Source organism: Dipodomys ordii, unplaced genomic scaffold (assembly GCF_000151885.1).
Source record: "Dipodomys ordii isolate 6190 unplaced genomic scaffold, Dord_2.0 Scaffold57, whole genome shotgun sequence".
Taxonomy (NCBI): Eukaryota; Metazoa; Chordata; class Mammalia; order Rodentia; family Heteromyidae; genus Dipodomys; species Dipodomys ordii.
In genome coordinates, this window is record NW_012267273.1 from 8,314,823 (window position 1) to 8,336,507 (window position 21,685).

The following is a 21,685-nucleotide window of genomic DNA, read 5'->3' on the forward strand; positions in this document are numbered from 1 at the left end:
TTTTGTTATAATATAATCAGAAGAGGAAATACATTACGGAGTAAGGAGTTAGGAAGAATTTGAGTAGTTATTGTTGAATTGCTCTCCCAAGAGATTCTGTTTCACTTCCTTGGTATTACATAAAAGTGCACATACTGGGGCTGGGAAGGTGGCTCAGTGGTAGAGTGTTTGCCTTGCATGCATGAGGCCCTGGGTTCGATTCCTCAGCACCACATAAGCAGAAAAAAGCTGGAAGTGGTGCTGTGGCTCAAATGGTAGAGTGCTAGCCTTGAGCTGAAGAGCTGAGGGACAGCGCCCAGGCCCAGAGTTCAAGCCCATGACTGACAAAAAGAAAAAGGAAAAAAAATGCACATACCATTGTACTGTTATTGGCACTATATATTGCTATTGATTTGTCAATTTCATAAGGAAAATATGGGGTATTTTAAATGAGAGTTTCTTTGTTATTGTATAGTGCAGGTAAATTTGGTATAGGTAATTTACTCTTTACCTTTCAACAAAAAAGTTTTAAAATTTATTTTTGTGATTCATAAGTCAAGGAACATCATATTTCAAATTCTTTCCAAGTATAAAACAGGTATTATACATTCATATCTTTGTTTTAAGCCATTGAAGTAAGTAGAGTAATAAGACCTTTGTTTCGGATATCCACAGTATTTGTTGGGAGCTATTACCATGCTCTCTATCTCCCCTAGTATTGAAGGCTTAATGAAAAGAGGAACCTACCAACTTCTATCTTGGAGCTTAAGCAAAAGAAAAACAAGCATTGATTCTATCATCTCTGTCTTCTGGTGACAAAAAAGAAATGTTTTTAGGCTGAGTACTTACTAGCTCATGCCTGTAATCCTAGCTACTCTGGAGGCTGAGATCTGAAGATTGCTATTTGAATCCAGTCTGGGAAGGAAAGCTCATGATATTCTTATCTCCAGTAAACTACCAAAAAATCCCAGAAGTGGAGCTGTGGCCCAAATGATAGGGTGTTAGCCTTGATCACAGCACACAGACCCTGAGTTCTAGACCCAAGTCTGGCACAAAAAACAAACAAGCCACAACAACAACAACAAAACAAAAAAGGCTTTGATTTTAGAAATTGTTTATTACTACTTACCTTCAGGGTAAAAGATGGAAATTTTCTTTTCAGGGCTGGGAAGATGGCTTAGTGGTAGAGTGCTTACCTAGCATTCATGAAGCCCTGGGTTTGATCCCTCAATACTACATAAACAGAAAAAGCTAGAAGTGGCACTGTGGCTCAAGTGGTAGAGTGAATAGCCTTGAGCAAAAGGAGCTCTGGGACAGTGTTTGGGCCCTGAATTCAAGCCCCAGTACTGGCACAAAAAAAAAAAAAAAAGAAATAGTCTCTTTACATAATTTTATAGCATTCATCTTAGGGTAATAGGCTATAATTCAATATAGGAACATCTTGAATATATATGTATATATAATATGTATATACATATTACATATATATATATATATTTTTTTTTTTTTTCTCCCATGGGGCTTGGACTCAGGCTTTGTCTCTGAGCTCTTTCACTGAAGGCTAATACTCTACCATTTTGAGCCACAGTGCCACTTCTAGTTTTCTGGTGGTGAATTGGAGATGAGATACTCAGACGTTCCTGAGTGGGCTAACCTTGAACTATGAGTCTTATATCTCAGCCTACTGAGTAGGGAGGATTACAGGCATGAGCCACTAGTATGCAGTTTGATTTTTTAAAAAACATTTTTGTAATGATGCTGAGAGGTTACAGTTGCATGAATAAGCAATGAGTACATTTCTTGTTGAGTATTGTTACCCCTTCCTTTGTTGCTCTTCCACTATTCCTTCCCTCCCCCACCTTCTTCATCTCCCCCTGCCCCAAGTTGTAAAGTTCATTTTTTTTCCTTTTTTTTTTTATTGTGAAAATACCATACAGAGGGGTTACAATTTCATGGGCATGATAATGAGTATATTTCTTATCAAGCATTGTTGCCTCCTCCTTTGTTTCCCCTTCCCATCCCTTCCCATCTCCCTCCCTCCCCCACCAAAGTTGTAAAGTTTGTTTTTCAACATAACGATTTGTACATCTCATTGTTGCAATGGGTCCACCTGTATTCCTATGTAAACAATTCGTTTTTTTTTCCCTTCCCCTCCACAAATTATACCAACATCAAATACAGGGAAAGCAGGGGTTATATCGTGGGTGAGGGACATACAAAGCAACAAAGAAATCATCTTATAAATATACTGTCTTGTGGGTATGATTATTGCAATGGGTCATCCAGTGTCCTTGTTCAGCGTTTTGTTATTCCCCTTCCCTTCCCCCAATTACACAAATGTATATACAAGATGCAGGGTACCAACATCAAATACAGTGATAACAGGGGATATACCATAGGGGAAGAACATACGAAGGAAACAAAATTACACAGTACATTAAAAACAACAACATCACAGAAAGACCTTTTTGTGTCCATATCCTGAGGTTAATTTCACTTAGCATCCTCTTATATGGTACATAGCTTTTGAGCTTTTCTGCTCATGTGATAAAATTACCCTAGATATACGCTAATTATTGCAAATGAGGGAAACCATGGGACCTATATTTCTTTGGGTCTGGATTACTTCATTTAATACGATTTTTCCCAAGTCTTTCCATCTCCTAACAAATGGGGTGGTGCCATTTTCTCTGATAAAAGTATAGAATCCCATTGTGTGTGTGTGTGTGTGTGTGTGTGTGTGTGTGTATGTGTGTATACATTGTGTGTGTATGTGTGTGTGTGTATATATAAACATATACACACACACACACACACACACACACACATATGCCACATTTTCTTGATCCATTCATCTGTTGAGGGGCATATGGGTTGGTTCCATATCTTAGCTATGGTGAATAATGCTGTGATAAATGTAGTTGTGCTGGTAACTTTAGAGTGGCCTTGTTTGTGATCATTTGGGTAAATGCCTAAAAGTTTGATTGCTGGATCATAGGGGAGCTCTTATATGTAGTCTTTTGAGGAACCTCCATACTGCTTTCCAAAGTGGTTGAACAAGTTTACACTCTTACCAACATGCAGTAGGGTTCACTTCTGGCCACATCCTCTCCAGCATTTCTTGATTATAGCCATTCTATCTGGGATGAGGTGGAATCTCAGTGTTGTTTTACATTTCTTTTATGGCCAGAGTAGTTGAGCATTTCTTCATGTGTCTATTGGCCATTCTTATTTCTTTTTCAGAGAAATCTCTCTTTAAGTCTTTAGCCCACTTATTAATGGGGAGGTTGTTTCTTTGAGGATTTGTTTTTGAAGAATTTAATTTTTTTAAGTTTTAAGTGTATTTTAGAGATGAGGCCCTTGTTGTATAGCTAGTGAAGATCTCCCAATGTGTGGACTTTCTATTGATCTTGCTAGCTATGTCCTTTGCCATGCAGAAGCTCTGCAGTTTAATGCAATCCCATTTGTCCAACCTTTCTTTGACTTGTTGTGTTTGAATTTTTTTTTTTTTGGCAGTCATGGGGCTTGAACTCTGGGCCTGGGTGCTGTCCCTCAGCTCTTCAGCTCAAGGCTAGTGCTCTGCCACTTGAGCTACAGCACTACCAGTTTTCTGGTAGTTGATTGGAGGATACGAGTCTCATGGACTTTTCCTGCCCAGGCTGGTTTTGGACTACAATCCTCAGATCTCAGCCTCCCGAGTAGCTAGGATTACAGGCATGAGCCACTGGTGCCCAGCTGAATATTATTTTTTTATATATAAAGTTAATAGTTTAAAGTACTTTTGGGCTAAAAATACTAAAAATGTTATGTAAATGTTTATTCTTTCCTGTCTTGCTTTTGCTTTCTTATGACTCTTGAGTTTTACAGTTTTAGCTTACTACTTCCAGTGTACTATTTCCTCTTCTAAATTTTGTATTTTTTTTATCACTTTGTTTTGCTCAGCACTTATTGATGCTTTCCCATTAATTTACTATCTCTTTTATACATAATTTACATATATATATCTCTTTCTTTTATTTACGCTGTCTGGGTTTTAAGCAAGCAAGGAGATCTTTAACATCTTACCATAATATCCAGTAGCTAGTGCAATTAATAGATTTTGATCAGTTGATTTTAGTAATTATAGAACAAGTAAATACTGTTTACTGTTAATCCTTACTGAAAATATGTATAAATTGTTATACTTTATATTATTGTAATTAATTTAGCTAATTTTTAAAAGTGAGTTTTGCCTTTTATCTTAAATTTGTTAATCTTTTTTTTTATTGTGAGAATACCGTACAGAGGAGTTAGAATTACATGGGCAAGATAACGAGTACATTTCTTATCAAGTGTTGTTGCCTCCTCTTTGTTTCCCCTTCCCATCCCTTCCCATACTCCTCCCCTCCCCCACCAGATCCTCCCCCCCACCCCCCAAATTTCTTAATGGTCTTAATAACTGAGGTTAATAATGGCAAAGATCCTTATGAATTTAAGTGGAGATGGAATGAAAAAAATGGTTATGGAAGATATTTTCTGTTACTGTTGTAATGATACTGCATTTTGATACCATCAAGGAAGGAATTAAATGAAAACTTACTTTCCCCATAAATATTGCATGCTTAGAATATATTTCTGAGTGATTATTGAAAATCACAAAGATCAAAGATTGGTTTTTAAAAAATGGTTAAAATAGCTTATTATATAACTTATAATGTTTCTTGTAATTAGTTTAATTCTAATTAGATTAATTGTGGCTTTATTCAGATTAATTTGAAGTTTGGCATCAGAAAACCAGAAGCTCGGACAGGAACAGAGACGGATACCTGTACAGCTTGTGCAGGTACCTTGATCCTTGAATTTGCTGCTTTAAGTCGATTCACAGGAGCAACAATATTTGAGGTTTGCTTTTCTTTGATCTTTATCTTCTGGGTATTGGGCATTGCTAACTTAGTATTTTTCATTGGTTAAGTATTATGGTTATCAGTTGGAGAATTACTATTATTTTCATAAGCTTTTTATCCAAATTTTTTTAATTTTCAAAAACAAGTCTTTGTTGGCTACATTAAATATAACATTAAATACAACCCGATATTTTGTCTACAAACTATAAAGTGAAATTTTAGTTTTCTGAGAAGATTGTTTAGCTATATTTTTATAAAGTTGATGACTCCTTGATACGAGATGCTGTATGTTTTATTTTGTCTTTACTAATTTTTTTAAAACAGTGTAATGTTTGCATGTAAATCTTAATTGAGATTAATCTGTAAATTTGTTTATTCCATGGGAAATGTTATTTATTATCCAAAGACAAATTTGATTAAACAAGCCATCAGAGTGCAAGAGTTGTTTGAACATCTCTTTTTTTTCCCCTGCCAGTCCTGGGGCTTGATCTCAGGACCTGGGTACTGTCCCTGGGCTTCTTTTGCTCAAGGCTAGCACTATACTACTTGAGAGCCACAGTGCCACTTGTACTGAGAAAACCCAGGGCTTCATGCATGCCAGACAAGCACTCTGCCACTAGGCCACATTCCCAGTCCCGAACATTGCTTTTTTTAAATATAGGACTTAGGTGAATTTTTAAGAACACAGTGAGTGATACACATGGACAGAGCAGAAATAGAAGTATATACCAACAGCAGACAGTAGATATGAATATAAATAAAAGAAGCGAAATGTTCTTCATTTATGTATATATGTGTATTTGAGGATCTTCATCATGTTTTATTGGTTACCTTGTTGACTGACTTTAATCCACAATTAAAACTTTTGTACTCTATTCTTACCCTGCAATGTGAATTTAGTTTAATGAGGTGTGTGTGTGTTTGTGTTTGTGTGTGGGCGCATGCTGGTCCTAGGGCTTGAATTCTGGGCAAAGGTGTTAAGTTCTTTTGCTCAAGGCTAGTGCATTACCACTTGAACCATGGCTCCAATTCCAGCTTTTTGGATTAATCTTATTTGGAGATAAGAGGTTCACCAACTTTTCCTGACTCTGCAGGCTTCAAATTACAATCCTCAGATCATAGCCTCCTGAGTAGTGAGGATTACCAGGTGTGAGCCACTGGCACCCAGCTAGTTTAATGATTTTTTTTTTTTTTTGGTTGGTTATGGGGCCTGAACTCTGGGCCTGGGCACTGTCCCTCAGCTCTTCAGCTCAAGGCTAGAACTCTACCATTTGAACCACAGCGCCACTTCTGGCTTTTTCTGCTTAGGTGGTGCTGAGGAATTGAACCCAGGGCCTCATGCATGCAAGGCAAGCACTACCACTGAGCCACCTTCTTAGCCCCTAATGATTTTTATTTTTAATAGTAGTATTCTGCAATACCAAACAGGTTCAAACTCTAAAACTTAAAAATCACTTATACATGCCCTTTCTTTTTACATTTTGCAAAATCTTTTTATCTAAAACCAAAAATTTGATCAGAAATCATTTAGAGTTAGTGTGAATCAGGAAAAATAAATGAAAAAGGAAAAATTTATCACAAAGCTGTATTTGATATTATACCAAATATTCACAAAATAAGAGTTGAAGATATTCACTTCGTGTTCAAATGATAGAAATTATCTTAAGTATATTTAATTATGCCAGCAATTGACATGATTTAATAGTACATGTGTGTGAATGTGAGCCTATGCTACAAGAGTAGATGGATCTGAATGGTTTCCAAGAGCAATCTCAAACTGAACAGTCCATTTAGAATCCTTAACTAGACTGAATGAAAAAGAGCCAGGAAAGATGTGACTTCAAGAAAATTTTTATTATAAATGGTTATTTTAGAAATTTTCTTGATCTTTAAAATAGTCTATGGGCCTTTGATTCATGTTTGTTCCTTTTTGCCAAAGTCATACAGTTACAAGCAAGATTCCTTTATAAATTACAGGAATATGCACGAAAAGCTCTTGATTTTCTCTGGGAGAAAAGACAGCGGAGTAGTAATTTAGTAGGTGTGACTATCAACATTCATACTGGAGATTGGGTACGAAAAGGTATGTAAATTAGGCTTTTAAAGTAAGACCTTCACATCCTCAGAGTGGGAAATAAACTATTTTTATTAGTAAAAATAATCATTGGTACAATATTTTATTTCATGCCTTGCATTATAAATATATATAAATGCATTATAAATATAGAGTATAGTTGAAACATAAGTTTATTTCTTTGAGAAGAAGAGTCAGAGTATCTTGGATATCTCATAGCAAGGGGTACTGTAATTTATAGATTTAATAATATTATAATTGATGTTAATCTCTTTGATTAATAATTTTACTTCTGAGTAGCTAGTTTGAAGAAGTAACAAACTATAGAAAACAGTTTGTCCCTTTTTTTTTTTTTGGTCGGTTGTGGGTCTTGAACTCTGGGCCTGGGTGCTGTCCCTTTGCTCTTCAGCTCAAGGCGAGCACTACTTCCAGTTTTCTGGTGGTTAATTGCAGGTAAGAGTCTCACGGACTTTCCTGCCTAGGCTGGCTTTGAACCATGATCCTCAGATCTCAACTTCCTTTGCAGGTGTGAGCACCCTGCTTGTTCCTAAATTTTTATCATGTATTCATTTGTAGTTCTAGGAAGCAGTCTAATAAAAGTCATCAGTCAGTAAAAAGACATCAATGTTGGAATATTAAGTTATAAATTGGAAACAAGGAAATAAACATATAGCAATGTTATTTGAACCAGTGGTATATGTTATTGTGTAAAGAATATGATTTGAGGGGTACTAATTAGGGTTTGAACTCAGGGTTTTGTGTTTGCTAGGTAAGTATTCTACCACTTGAGCCACAACTCTAGCCCATTATGTTCTGGTTATTTTTAAGATAAAGTCTCCTTTTTGATTGGGATATCCTGGCAAATCCTCCTATTTCCTCACTGTAGCAATGACAAGCATGTATCACTACACCTAGCTATTCCTGTTGACAAGCATGTACCACTGTGCCAGCTTTTTCTGATGAGATGGTGTTTTTCCAGGCTTACACTGGCCTGGAACATTGGTTCTGGTGATCTCAGCCCCCAGTATAGCTGGGATAACAGGTGTACACCACCATGCCCCAGCTATTAGGCTTCAAGTTGATGAAATGGAGGCTTCCTCAACCTTATGCCTGGGCTAACTTGAGATCCTCCTGCTCTCTGCCTACCAAGTAGCTAGAATATTTGATGTGAGCCACTGGCACTCAGTAAGAATCTGATTTTGTAATTTAAAAGTCCCCTATAAAACAAGCATTGGAGAATGGAAATACACTTAAGTATATGTTTGTGAGATTATCTTTTAACAAATATACTTTCCAAAGGTTTATCTTGTGTTTGTCTGAAAAAAAAGGACTAAGCAGTTAAAAACTGTTTAATTATTAAACTATTAACTAACTACCCTATAATTAGGGTAGTTTTTAATATTCTACTTAAGGAAATAATTACAAATACCAAATCATTTTTTACCACTAATGTACTTTCACTAGCAATATAGAAGAGAATCCTGTCTTTTAACATCTCCAATACTGTGTTGAGAGACCATTCAAGTTTTTGCCAAGCTAGAGTGTACAACTGTTAACAAATTGTAATTTGATTTAGCATTTCTTTGATTACTATTGAGGTTGAACATTTCTTCATATTTGTTGGATTACATATGTTCTTGTGTTTTTTCCATTTGTTAATGAGTTAAAATGTGTTTAAAAATTGTTTGAAACTTTTTTATACATGCTTAATATTTGTCAGTTGTGTATATCTCATATGTTTTTTTGTTTTTTTTTTAATTTTTTTTTTTGGTCCAGTCATGGGGCCTGAACTCTGGGCCTGGGCGCTGTCCCTCAACTCTTCAGCTCAAGGCTAGCGCTCTACCACTTGAGCCACAGCGCCACTTCCGGCTTTTTTCTTTTTGCTTATGTGGTGCTGAGGAATCGAACCCAGGGCCTCAGGCATGCAAGGCAAGTGCTCTACCACTGAGCCACCTTCCCAGCCCCCTCTCATATGTTTTTGACTTTCATTTTCACTTTGTTTTTATTTGTCAGTCTTTCATTATTAATATTATAAATACTTTTACTTTGTTTAAGAATGCCTTCTTAATAAGAGGTCTGACAGATACTGATTTTTTTTTTTTTTTTGGGTCCGGTCGTGGGACCTAAACTCTGGGCCTGGGCGCTGTCCCTCAGCTCTTCAGCTCAAGGCTAGCGCTCTACCCCTTGAGCCACAGTGCCACTTCCGGCTTTTTTCTTTTTTTGCTTATGGTTCTGAGGGATCAAACCCAGAGCCTCTTGCATGCAAGGCAAGCGCTCTACCACTGAGCCACCTTCCCAGCCCAGATACTGATTTTGATACTAAGAATTTCAGAGTTTTGTTATAAATAATGATGTTCTTAATCTGTAATGTGGTAAACTGGTTCTTATAGATGTCGTCTTTCTTTGAGGTATTAACAGCGCTTTTCACAAACACAGGGGAAATAAAAATATTCAGAATTCATTGCTCTATATTTCACATATACTTATAGTCAGTGTGACACCTTTGAAGTTCATTGACATGTTCTTTATTTTCTAGAACATAGTTTTTGTAACTGCTCCATATATATTAAGAAAAAAGTTTTTTTCTAATTATTGTATGTAGAATTCTATGTCAACTTTCTTTTTTGTTATTTGTATATATTAAATGTACAAAGTGATTAATTTCATTGATATTTCATACATGTCTCGTTTATCTTGCATGGAATTTCCTAACATACCTGTTTCCATCTTTTTCAATCTTTACAGATGCTTATGGTTATGTGTCTTTTGCAAAATATATTTCAACTCATTTTGTCAGTTTCTTTTAATTAGTGAATTGAGTCCATTTGCAATTGATATTTGTAGTATTATGTACATTTATAGTATATCTAGACGTATACTATTTTTATGGTATTTTAGTATATCTCATATATATATTTCCATTGTTGTTGTACTAGTAGCCCTCATTTGTACCCTAAAGAATTTTTAGAACTTATTTAATGAAATATGTATATATACATATATATATATACATATATATATATATATATATATATATATATATATATATATATATATATTTGGGGGGGCAGTATCTTTTTTTTTTGTAGTATGTAGTATGGGGATTGAACTCAGTCTCTCATACTTAACTAGGCAAGTGCTCTCTACCACTTGTTTTTCACATGGGGTCTCTTGCTTTTGTTATACTGGCCTAAGACAGCAGTCTTCCTACCTCTCCTTCTTGAGGAGATGGGACCATAGGTATATGCTGCTATATCCAGTTTATTTTGAGATAGAATCTTGCGCTAGCTGGCCTTGAACCATTGTCCTTTTGCCGACACCTCCTGTGGAAGTTACAAGCATGTGCCATCACGATCTGTTACATTCCTTTGTTTTAAATTTATACCTGTATCTACCTCCTGAAAATATGTAAACATTAGTATGCTCTCCCATCCCTTGTCTCCCTCTACCCCAAAATCAATTCCATTTCACTTATTTTATATCAAAATTTTGTTTTTATTGATTTTACCTTTTTCAGTCTTAATGTTCTCTGTGTGTATCAGTATCCCTCCTTCCCTTCTTCCCTCCTTTCTTAACTATTTAAACAATCTCTACCTAGATATTTATTTACTTATACTTTTTAAATTTTTTATAATGTCTGGGTTTGTCTTTTTTTTTTTTCTTTGGTCGTGGGGCCTGAACTCTGGGCCTGGGTGCTGTCCTTCAGCTCTTCAGCTCAAGGCTAGTGCTGTATCACTTGAGCCAGAAGTGGCTTTTTTCTGCTTATATGGTGCTGAGGAATTGAACCCAGCACCTTATGCATGCAAGGCAAGCACTCTACCACTGAGCCATCTTGCCAGCCCGGGTTTGTCTTTTAAGTAAAATTGCCCTCTGCATCTGTGGGCTCTTATATGGATTTAGCCAATTGAAAGATGGGAAAAACAAAGTTCATTTGTAGTCTTTTTATTCTTATCATGATTCCCTTTGCAATGCAGGATAGTAACCATTTATATTGCAATTAAAGTAGATTAGGTATTGGAAGTAATGTAGAGATGATTTTTAAGATGTATAAACAAACGAGTATGATTTGTATGCAAGTACTAAAACAATTTTATATGAGGGACTTGCACATGCTTCTATGTTGGAGTCCTGAAATCAAACTACTGTAGATATCCAGGGATGATTGTATTTCACCCCAAATTATTTTCAGTAGGTTTTCATAACAGCTAAAGTCAAATACATTTAATGATTTTATTTATATTTGAGTGATAGTTAGGCTGTATATGATTTTTGGTTTAAGTTATCTTTCTTCAAGTTCGAAAAGACAGCTCTGTTGTCTTCTTCCTTCCTGGTAAAAAATGTGATACCCTATTCCTTTTTATTTATTTAGGTACCACTCCTGGAGCTTGAACTCAGGACGTTGGTGTTGTCCATGAGCTATTTTGCTCAAGGTTAATACTCTATCACTTGCATTGCAGTTCCATATTCAGCTTTTTGGTGGTTTGTTAGAGATGAGTTTCACTGCCTTTTCTACCCAGGCTGGCTTTGGTGATCCTCAGATCTCAGCCCTGAGTAGTTAGAATTACAGACGTAGGCTACTGGTGCCAGGTTGCTGTTTGTATTTTTATGTCCTAATGGGTGATCTTTTTTTTTTTTTTGCAAGATTTATATGTAGATTACATTCTAAAAATTCCACTATAACTTTAGGTTTAGCTTTTCTCCTTTTAGTCTTTGGGTCACTTCAATTTAAGATCTTATTTTTTCTTGCTAAAAATTGTTTTTAAAATATTTGATTCTTTCGGTCTGGGAATGTGGCTTAGTGGTAGAGTGCTTGCCTTGCATGCATGAAGCCCTGGGTTCGATTTCTCAGTACCACATAAACAGAAAAAGCTGGAAGTGGTGCTGTCGCTCAAGTGATAGAGTGCTAGCTTTGAGCACAGAGAGGCTCAGGGACAGTGCCCAGACCCTGAGTTCAAGCCCCAGAACTGCCCCCCACCCCCCCAAAAATATATGTTTGATTCTTCTTTCATGTATCTCTTTACAATTGGAAATCACTACCACTTCATATATTTGCTAATATCTCCTGTTTCAAATAAGACCTTTGTAACTAATTTTGAAAGTTAATTTTTTTTTGTCAGTCATGGGGCCTGAACTCTGGGCCTGAGTGCTGTCCCTCAGCTCTTCAGCTCAAGGCTAGTGCTGTACCACCTGAGCCACAGCACCATTTCCGGCTTTTTCTGCTTATGTGGTGCTGAGGAATTGAACCTAGGGCCTCATGCATGGGAGGCAAGCATTCTACCACTGAGCCGCCTTCCCAGCCCCGAAAATTAATATTTTTTAAAACAAACGATTGTCAGGAAAAGAACTACTACTCATATACTGGGTTAATATTTCTGTAAATGTGTAATTTTTACTTTGAATAATTTCATGTTTAAGCTTATTTTTCACTGTTGGTGTACTAGTAGCCTTCATTTGTATTCTAAAGAATTTTTAGGACTTATTTAACGAATTATCATTTATATGTATTTTCTGTAGATAGTGGAGTTGGAGCAGGGATTGATTCATATTATGAATATCTGTTGAAAGCCTATGTCTTGCTTGGAGATGACAGTTTTCTGGAAAGATTTAATACAGTAAGTTTATCCAGTTTTCTATTAATTTTATAACTAGTTCCATCTGACTACAGATTTTGACAGAAACTAGTTACCTATATATGTAATATTTTAGTTGTAAGTTCACCTTAATGATACTGGACTAGGGACATGCTAAAATTTGTATGTATTACAATAAGTTATATATAATTTATAGTATTTAATCCAATATATATTACAGAGTAGTTTTGTTTTCATCTTTTATTTAGAAACTATCCAAGTCTGCCAGTAAGTAATAAAATATACAGGTTTGGATTTTACCTAATCTTTTATACGTGAATGACAATTACTGAAATTAGTTATAGTTAGCTTTCTCCTTTGGATTCCAATTCTGTTTGAAATGTTGGAGGTTTGGCCTGCTCCTTGATTAGACCAAATAGGGTTTTGGAGACTTGGAGGTGCTAAGTATACATTTTGAAAGTGGGTAAGTCTTAAAACTGACTCAGAACCATAGACATAAATTTTTAAAGATGGGTAGGGTTGTTGAATCCAAGTGAATTACCTTTGTTATTGATGCAAACAAAAATTAATAATTATATTATTAATATAATTCTGATAGGTAATACAGTTATTAATGTCATAAGTTATAACACTGTATTATTTCAAACACAATTTACTCTTTCTTTTTGCCCACTCATCAGTTCATCCACATTATATACATGAAGCTTTGTAATAACTTGTTAAAAAGCAGGCAAGATAGCCTGTTTTAAGTCCTGCATCGCTCACTTCTTGGTTTTGTGAACTTATGCAAGCAACTGTATTTCTCATCTACAAAGTGGTGTATTACTGCTTTTTTTTTCTTCTTGGTCAGTTGTGGGGCCTGAACTTGGCCTGGGCGCTGTCCCTCAATTCTTCAGGTTAAGGCTAGTGCTCTACCACTTGAGCCACAGCAGCACTTCCAGCCTTTTCTGCTTATGTGGTGCTAAGGAATTGAACCTAGGGCCTCATGCATGCAAGTCAAGCACTCTGCCACTGAGCTACCTTCCCAGCCCTATTAATGCTTTTTTAAAGGATGATTGGGAAGATTAAATGAACAGCTATATACAAAGTTATTAGAGGAATACTTTAACTTGACAGAGGCTTAATAAGAATGATTAACAAACAAGTTAGCAAAACAATAAAAACATATTAAAACTAATAAGTTACCTATTAAGTGCTTTAACAGTACTATTGCATGTATTATTTGATTATAACAAGATTTCTTATAGGCAAGGTTGAGGCTCTGGGTTCAATTCTAAACAGAAGTTCAAATTGAGGAACCCAGTTCAATTATAATAGTAAAAGAAAATTCTTGAGGCATATTAGATCAGGAAACTTTCTATTGGCTCATTAGCACAATTTGTTCTTTATTCAAAGTGATGAAATACCTAGGATAAAATGGGAAGAGTTCCTAAGAACATGAAAAGCAGAGATAGCACACCATATTAATGTTAATAGAGATTAGATGCATTACTTCCAGCAGTAGTAAGCTCAGAATATTATGTTGAGAAAAGACCAAATTTTCTAGCTACAAAAGAAAGCTAATTTTGTAATATAGGCTATGATATTCCAGAGGGGTCCTAAGAGCATCTCAGGAACACAAAGATATACTCACTGTGGGCTAATCCCATAGGAGAACTAATCCCATAGGAGAAGAGACAAGCCATTCAGATCTTTGCACTCAGCAGATCACATGTTATATATAGTCTTTATTAGTAAGCATCTGACTCTCTTTCCCTTCAGACAGGGACTCTATGTAGCCTAGGCTAACTTCAAGCTCTTAGTCCCCCTGCTTCAACCTCCTGAATATACATATTATAAGTACGTACCACACTTGGCCTCATATTGTCTTTTTGAATCACTTTGACTTTATACTAGTTATCTTGTTTGAGTTATGATTTTACATTGCATGTGTCTGTGTGTTGCTGGGAATCAGGATCTTGCCTTTTCTATACTCAGTGCTGTACTACTGAGCTGTGTTCTCAGTCTCGCATCTGACTTAGAGAATGTAAGGAAGTATAATATTTTAGAAAGATTTCTTTCCATCTAAAATAATTTACATGTTTACACAGTTAATTGACAAATAGCAAACTTATTTATAAATTTTATATAAAGTCAGGCTTAATTTCTTTACTATAATTTTTATGAGTTTAGAGTCGTACATGTTTTTTCTTCTACTTCCCTGACCACATTGTTGTGATCCTGTAGCACTACAATGCCATCATGCGGTATATCAGCCAGCCACCTCTTCTGCTGGATGTGCACATCCATAAACCAATGCTGAATGCTCGAACTTGGATGGATGCCCTACTTGCCTTTTTTCCAGGCTTACAGGTAGAAAAAATTGTTTCTTAATATTCAAATAAAGTTTATTCTAACTACTTTTGTGATCTCTAAAATTAATAAGTTTTGTCATGTTACAAAGTTGATTATTGTGTATATTAATTTACATAATGATCATAAATAGAACTAGCTCATATTTTATGAGGTAACTTTTGTTATTCACTTCTAGGTTTTAAAGGGGGATATTAGACCTGCTATTGAAACTCATGAAATGTTATATCAGGTGATTAAAAAACACAATTTCCTGCCAGAGGTAAGTAATCTTTGAAGTTCTCATTTGTCCATGTACTATACATTGTTAATTTAAAAGTAGAAAATGACATCTTCAAATCAAGTATACTTTTATAATTTTTTTCTGGTTAATTTATTTGCACAGTATTACATGTTTTTGCCTTCATAGTCTTGCTAAACTTGATTATATTAAGAGAAGTCTCATTAAGAAAAATGCTTGTATTGTTTTAATTTTATATGTGAAAAAATCCCAACTTAGTGCTTCCTAACCTTCTCTAACCCACTCCACTGTAGTATTGTCTCTTTTGTTTGTGTGTGCAGTACTGAAGAGCACATTAGCTAAGCACGCTACCACTAAGTTATCTCCTTGTCTTAATAGTGTCTCATTCTAACTTTTATATATGCCCACCAGGTATGGATATCCTGTCACTTTTAATTTTCTGAACTTACTGATGGAAACTATATTCATTAGCTGTACTTTTACTGGTCACACATACTTCCTAGAAATGTGGAGAGCTGGCAGGTCATCTTCATGGTGACTAAGAATTACTCTTTTTTTTTTTTTTTTGGTTTAGTCCTGGGGATTGAACTCAGGGCCTGGCTCTGCCCCTGAGATTTTGTGCTCAAGGCTAGTAATCTACTACTTGAACTACAGCTCTGCTTCTGGCTTTATGATGTTTAAGTGGAGATCAGAGCCTTAGGGATTTTGGTGTGTGGATGGCTTTGAACTACAATCCTCAGATCTCAGCCTCCTGAGATCTTAGATTACAGGTAATGAGCCACCAGCACCTGGCTACTCTTCCTTTTGGATAAATTAGTAATAAATATTCTTGCTATACTGAAACTATGAGATTTTAATTATTTTTTATATTGAAAAGCATACTTTTTGGCTTTCCAGAAATGTAGTTAATAATTCCCAAGTGTATGTATGGCCTTGTTCTATCCCTAAGCATTGTACCAACTTAGAATGCGCTTTTCCTAAAGTGATGAAACTTTTCAAAAAGTTTCTACAGGCAAAATAAAATGAGGTTTCAACTAAATACATTTATCACATATTAAATTTTATTTTGGTTTCTATTACATTTTTAATGCGTTTTAATTATTTTTAAGTAGTTACACAAAAGAGTTGCCCATTCAACAAAGCAGTTTATGAATAAGGCATCTTGATCAATGTTATGCCTTTTAACATTCTCACCTACTCCTTCTAACCCATCCCTTTCCTCAGTTAATTTTGTAAGATATGCGTTAAATTTTTTTTTTGGGGGTCTGGTCGTGGGGCCTGAACTCTGGGCCTGGGCGCTGTCCCTCAGCTCATCAGTTCAAGGATAGCACTCTACTGCTTATGTGGTGCTGAGGAATCGAACCCAGGGCCTCTTGCGTGCAAGGCAAGCACTCTACCACTGAGCCACCTTCCCAGCCCCTGCGTTAAATTTTTGATTGCATTGTTCTCCTCCCCTTCTTGTCTTCATTTGTCTACTGCTTTCATTTTTCTTTCAAAATAGATGCTACTAATTAGATTTTGAAGTAATTGTCTCATTGCACAGAAGGTTTGAGGTTATAAAAGAAAGCATATGCTAAAATACATAAACTTCAAAATAGTTGAGAGTAGATTTTAAGTTCTTTCATCACAGAAACATGGTGTGTTCAGTAAAGTGTACTAATTAGCTTGATTTGCCATTTCATACATATGCAAAAATGAAAACATGTTGTATATCACAAATACACATAATAGTTTTGTTAGTAAAAGAAATTTAAAAGGAAATTATAAGGACTTGTTAATAATTAAGTGGGAAAAGGAACGAAGAAAAAAAGGAAAACAGTTACATACACAGTTGAGATTTATGTGTTGTCATTATTGAGTTTCATAACTTGAGTTTTGCTGATTTTCCTACTTGCCCAAATGCTTATTTGCAAAGTAGACCATTAACTGAGTAAAAAATAGTATCCTTTGCAAGAATAAATTGTGATTTTTAGCAATGAAAATTAGTGTTATATAGAAAATATATCATAATTTATGTTTTAATTTATTTGTTATGGTATAATATATATTTCCATGTATTCTAGAACTACTTATTTTTAATCATATTTTGGTTTCTGCTTATATGTTGTTTTGCACAGGCATTTACTACAGATTTTAGAGTACATTGGGCTCAACATCCTTTAAGACCAGAATTTGCAGAAAGCACCTATTTCTTATATAAAGTAAGATAATTTACCCCTTTCTGCTCTTTACTTATTGTTCTCTGTTGACTCTCTTGTTTGTAGTAGAAATTGGTATTTAATGTTATAATGGCTGGATATATCACTCTTTACATTCATCTAGCTCTTTGAATCACTGAAAGATGCAAGAATTGACCTATAAATCTTCTACCTTTGCGAAATATTTTTGTAAACCTTTTTATAAAGAGAAATTTTGTATTCTAGAATTTCTAAATTATGTCTCTTCAAGGAGGTAACTTTTGAGACATTACAATTTTAATCTAATTGATAAGGTTTTAGTTTCATTTGTTTATTTTTTTAAAAAATTCAAATGTGGATCCTATGGTGATATGCATTCCAGTGCCTGATACAGTGCCTGGCATCTAGTTGGTACTCAATAAATATTTGATAAATGAATGGTGTATGGTAATATATAAGCTATATATATGTATACATATATTCTCCTTTTTAATAGGCTACAGGAGATCCTTACTACCTTGAAGTAGGGAAAACACTTATTGAAAATTTAAATAAGTATGCTAGAGTGCCTTGCGGATTTGCTGCCATGAAGGATGTTCGTACTGGAAGTCATGAGGACAGGTAAAAGAATCACTAACATCCCTTTCCTCAGGGTGACTCTGACACAATACAACCTACAATTACTTGTTAGGATTCAGATACATTTAATGTTTAAGAAAGGGTAAGCATGTAAAGCTGGAGTTCATTTGTTTCCTAACTCTCTTGAATTGATAGACTCACTTAAAATGGTTTGAAAAGTCTGTATTTTTCTCATAGTATCTGGCACATAGTAGGTGCTCAAGTAGACTAATGAATATTGTATACCAGAACCATCATTAGAAATTTTAGAAATATATCTCTTTTCTCCTTGGTAATAGTGATTATTATGCAAGCTTGTTAGTACTCATCAAAATGATTATTAAAGATCTAGATTATGATTCCTGTTTATTCAAAATTCTTCAAAAGGAAAAATGTAAGCTTAATAGTATTTACCTATAATCTCATCAATTGGATTGTGAAGGTAGGAGGAAATGGTTAGAGGCTAACCCTGAAAATGCATGAGACCTACCTATAAAAACAAAAACAAGGGCCGGGAAGGTGGCTCAGTGGAAGAGCGCTTGCGTTGCATGAGGCCCTGGGTTTAATTCCTCAGCACCACATAAGCAGAAAAAAAAAGCCGGAAGTGGCTCTGTGGCTCAAGTGGTAGAGCGCTAGCCTTGAGCTGAGGGACAGCATCCAGGCCCAAAGTTCAGGCCCCACAACCAGACCTTCCTTCCCCCTGCCCCCTTGTCCCCCCCAAAAAAACCAAAACAACAACAGAAACTAAATCACATGGCATGGCTTAAATCATAGTTCAGATCTCAGTATCTTGCCTCAAAAAAATTCTTAAAACACTATCTGGTTAATATGTATAGTCTTATTCTGCTCCTGATTTCAAAGGCTGGAGACCAGTGGTGGTTCCTGTGTCATTACATACTAAGTAGATAAGGAAAGAATGAAATATTCAAGCTATAAAAAGGAGACATGGTCAGTGTGATAGTTACAAACAATCTAGTTATTCCAAGATGCCCTATCTGGTTTTTACATTTCTAAATGAACAATGAAACTGTTCATTTGGTTAGCACTGTCCATTCTAAAAATATCTACTGAAATTTCTCATGTGCCAACATTATGCAAATGTCTTAGGATTGCAGATATAAAGACATGCCCTTTCTGTCACTGAGTCACTGAAGCCAGGCAGATAAACAGATTTTTAAAACATTGTATAAGTGCTGGGAAACATGGAATATCATGAGATGCAAGTTGGGGAGTGGTGGTAGTCACTGAAACATTCCTAGAGGATTCTGAAAGATGAACAAATTAGAACACAAAAAAATGAAAGCAGTTTCAGACAGAGGACTAAAGCCATGACAAATACAGCACTCATCACATAAGGAATGTACCTTAGTCTTTCAATCAAGAGTATTTGGATAATCGTTAATTAAATTTGAAGCCCCCTTTTTCTGATGACAGTTCATGAAAAATGCGTAAGTTTCTGAAAGTAGACATACAGACAACAGCAAGGAAGCAGATACCCTGTGTCTTTGTAACATTTATGGATGGTTTTTTAATGCACTTCAGACATTGTTCTAAAAGCTTTGTATTTATTTGATCTTTAAAGTAGCCCCCATTTTAATGATGAAAAACATAAAGTGAAGACAAATTAGAGAATGTGTTCACTGTTATACTGTGAAGTTAAGGTCAAAACTCTAATCAAAGCACATAGGCTTTTAACAACGATGTAATATTGGTGGTCCACTCGAACAATAATTAAATGCCTATGATATACCAGGCACTACACTGAGGTTGAGAATGAAAAGATAAATTAGAAATGCCTCTTCCCTTCCATGTCTTTTAGTTAGTAAATAGGATAGTTGTGAAAAAAAAAAAAACACCATACAATGTGTCCTACAGTAGAAAAGTAACAGGATGAGGAATTACAGAGAATGGTTTGGTTTACTCTGTTGAGAGTTCCATGTTTTAGAATCTAATATCCTACTTTTCTCCCTCCAACCACATAATTCTTTTATTAATAAATGATAATAATAATAATTAGAAATTTTATTGCTTCCAGTCTTGGAGCTTGAACTCAAGGCCAGGGTACTCTCCCTTAGCACCCTATCACTTGAGCCTCAGCTCCACTTCTGCCTTTTTTTGGTGGTTAATCAGAGATCATCTCATCGACTTTCTTGCCCAGGCTGGCCTTGAACTGAAATGCTCAGATCTCAGCCTTCTGAGTAGCTAGGATTATAGTTATGAGCCACTGGTACTCAGCCACATAATTCTTGTGTAACATTGTTTCTAGACTTCTGATTTAGCTTTTACAGAAGTCCAATGACTATAGACTATATCTTACAGTATGTCTATGTGCTGGGACCTAGCTTAATGGTAGGGTGCTTGAATAGCATTTATGAGGCCCTGAGTTTGATACCTAGTATCCCCTCCCCTCCTCCTTCCCTCCAAATACTCTACTTTCCTTCCAAAAAGACATTCAGAATTAAACATGTGCTGGCACAACAAACACCAACCATCTGGGTTCTGGCAGGGTGTTAATCTTTTCAGCAGCTAATAGGTTTATACTTATCCAGTTAAAGACCACTGCTTCATTAACTCCTTGTTTCTCATGGGGGCATTTTACCTAGCAGATGAATTTGGCTCAAGTATTGGCTGAGAACTACTAGTCTTCATTATACTTTGCTATTAGATTTGCTTTGGGTTTTTTTTAACAGCTTTATTGTGCTCAACTCCCAGTGAGCTTGTGACTGCCCCATTAGTTTCAGATATTTCAGACTGTAGCAAGTAGATATTCTCTACTATACCCTCGAGCAGCTTGCTTTAATTAATTAATTAATTATTATTATTATTATCATCATCGGTCATGGGGCCTGAACTCTGGGCCTGGGAGCTGTCCCTCAGCTCTTTAGCTCAAGGAAAGCGCTCTACCACTTGAGCCACAGCGCCACTTCTGGCTTTTTCTGCTTATGTGGTGCTAAGGAATTGAACCCAGGGTCTCATGCATACAAGGCAAGCACTCTACCAGTAAGCCACCTTCCCAACCTAATTTTTTTTTAGTATAAATGTAGAAGAATTTTATATTTCTCCTTGAGAAATTTCATTGTATTGTATTTATTAAAATTGTATTTTTAAAATTTGTTTCTTGACTGTGAAGAGAGATTGAATATCAATTTGCTAATCTGGTCTCTTAAATGAAGTTCCCATTTTCAGTGATCTTCAGCTTGGAAAACATACATTAAATAGTTTTTCATTCAAATTATGGGGAAAATTTTTAGATAAGGTCATGTCCAGTGCTTCATCACATGAAACGAGATCTTTCAGATACGTTCTATGTTTTAGGTAAGCTTATTCCCTTACAATCTACTTGCACCGTCCTCTAGCTCATGAGCTGGATATCCATGTGTTGGACATACAGACACACACATATACACACGCGCATGCACACACACACACATACAAACACAAGAGTTCTCCAACTGAAAACTACTTATATTTTCTTAATAGGTTACTAAAAACAATTTAAGTGATAAGAAAAAAATATAGAAATCTGTAATATATTCTTCTCTACCTAACTGGTTGACAGTTCAGCAGTGTTCTAGACATTTTTAAAAAATGTTTATGATCTGGGCTGGGAAGGTGGCTCAGTGGTAGAGCGCTTGCCTTGCATGCTCGAGGCCCTGGTTCGATTCCTCAGGACCACATAAGCAAAAAGAAAAAAGCCGGAAGTGGTGCTGTGGCTCAAGTGGTAGAGCGCTAGCCTTGAGCTGAAGAGCTGAGGGACAGTGCCCAGGCCC

At 35.7% G+C, this 21,685-nt stretch overlaps 1 protein-coding gene across 4 annotated transcripts in view; it reads left to right on the top strand.

The window, feature by feature from the left end:
• Edem3 (ER degradation enhancer, mannosidase alpha-like 3) overlaps nucleotides 1–21,685 on the top strand; it is a 72,595-nt gene that overhangs the window by 27,671 nt on the left and 23,239 nt on the right. For all 4 annotated transcript variants that reach the window (XM_013021821.1, XM_013021820.1, XM_013021819.1 and 1 more), the window contains 7 exons: nucleotides 4,726–4,860; nucleotides 6,840–6,945; nucleotides 12,451–12,548; nucleotides 14,754–14,879; nucleotides 15,058–15,141; nucleotides 17,238–17,321; nucleotides 17,794–17,918. In XM_013021821.1, the coding sequence (XP_012877275.1) occupies nucleotides 4,726–4,860; nucleotides 6,840–6,945; nucleotides 12,451–12,548; nucleotides 14,754–14,879; nucleotides 15,058–15,141; nucleotides 17,238–17,321; nucleotides 17,794–17,918 (758 nt within the window). The remainder of the gene's footprint in view (nucleotides 1–4,725; nucleotides 4,861–6,839; nucleotides 6,946–12,450; nucleotides 12,549–14,753; nucleotides 14,880–15,057; nucleotides 15,142–17,237; nucleotides 17,322–17,793; nucleotides 17,919–21,685) is intronic.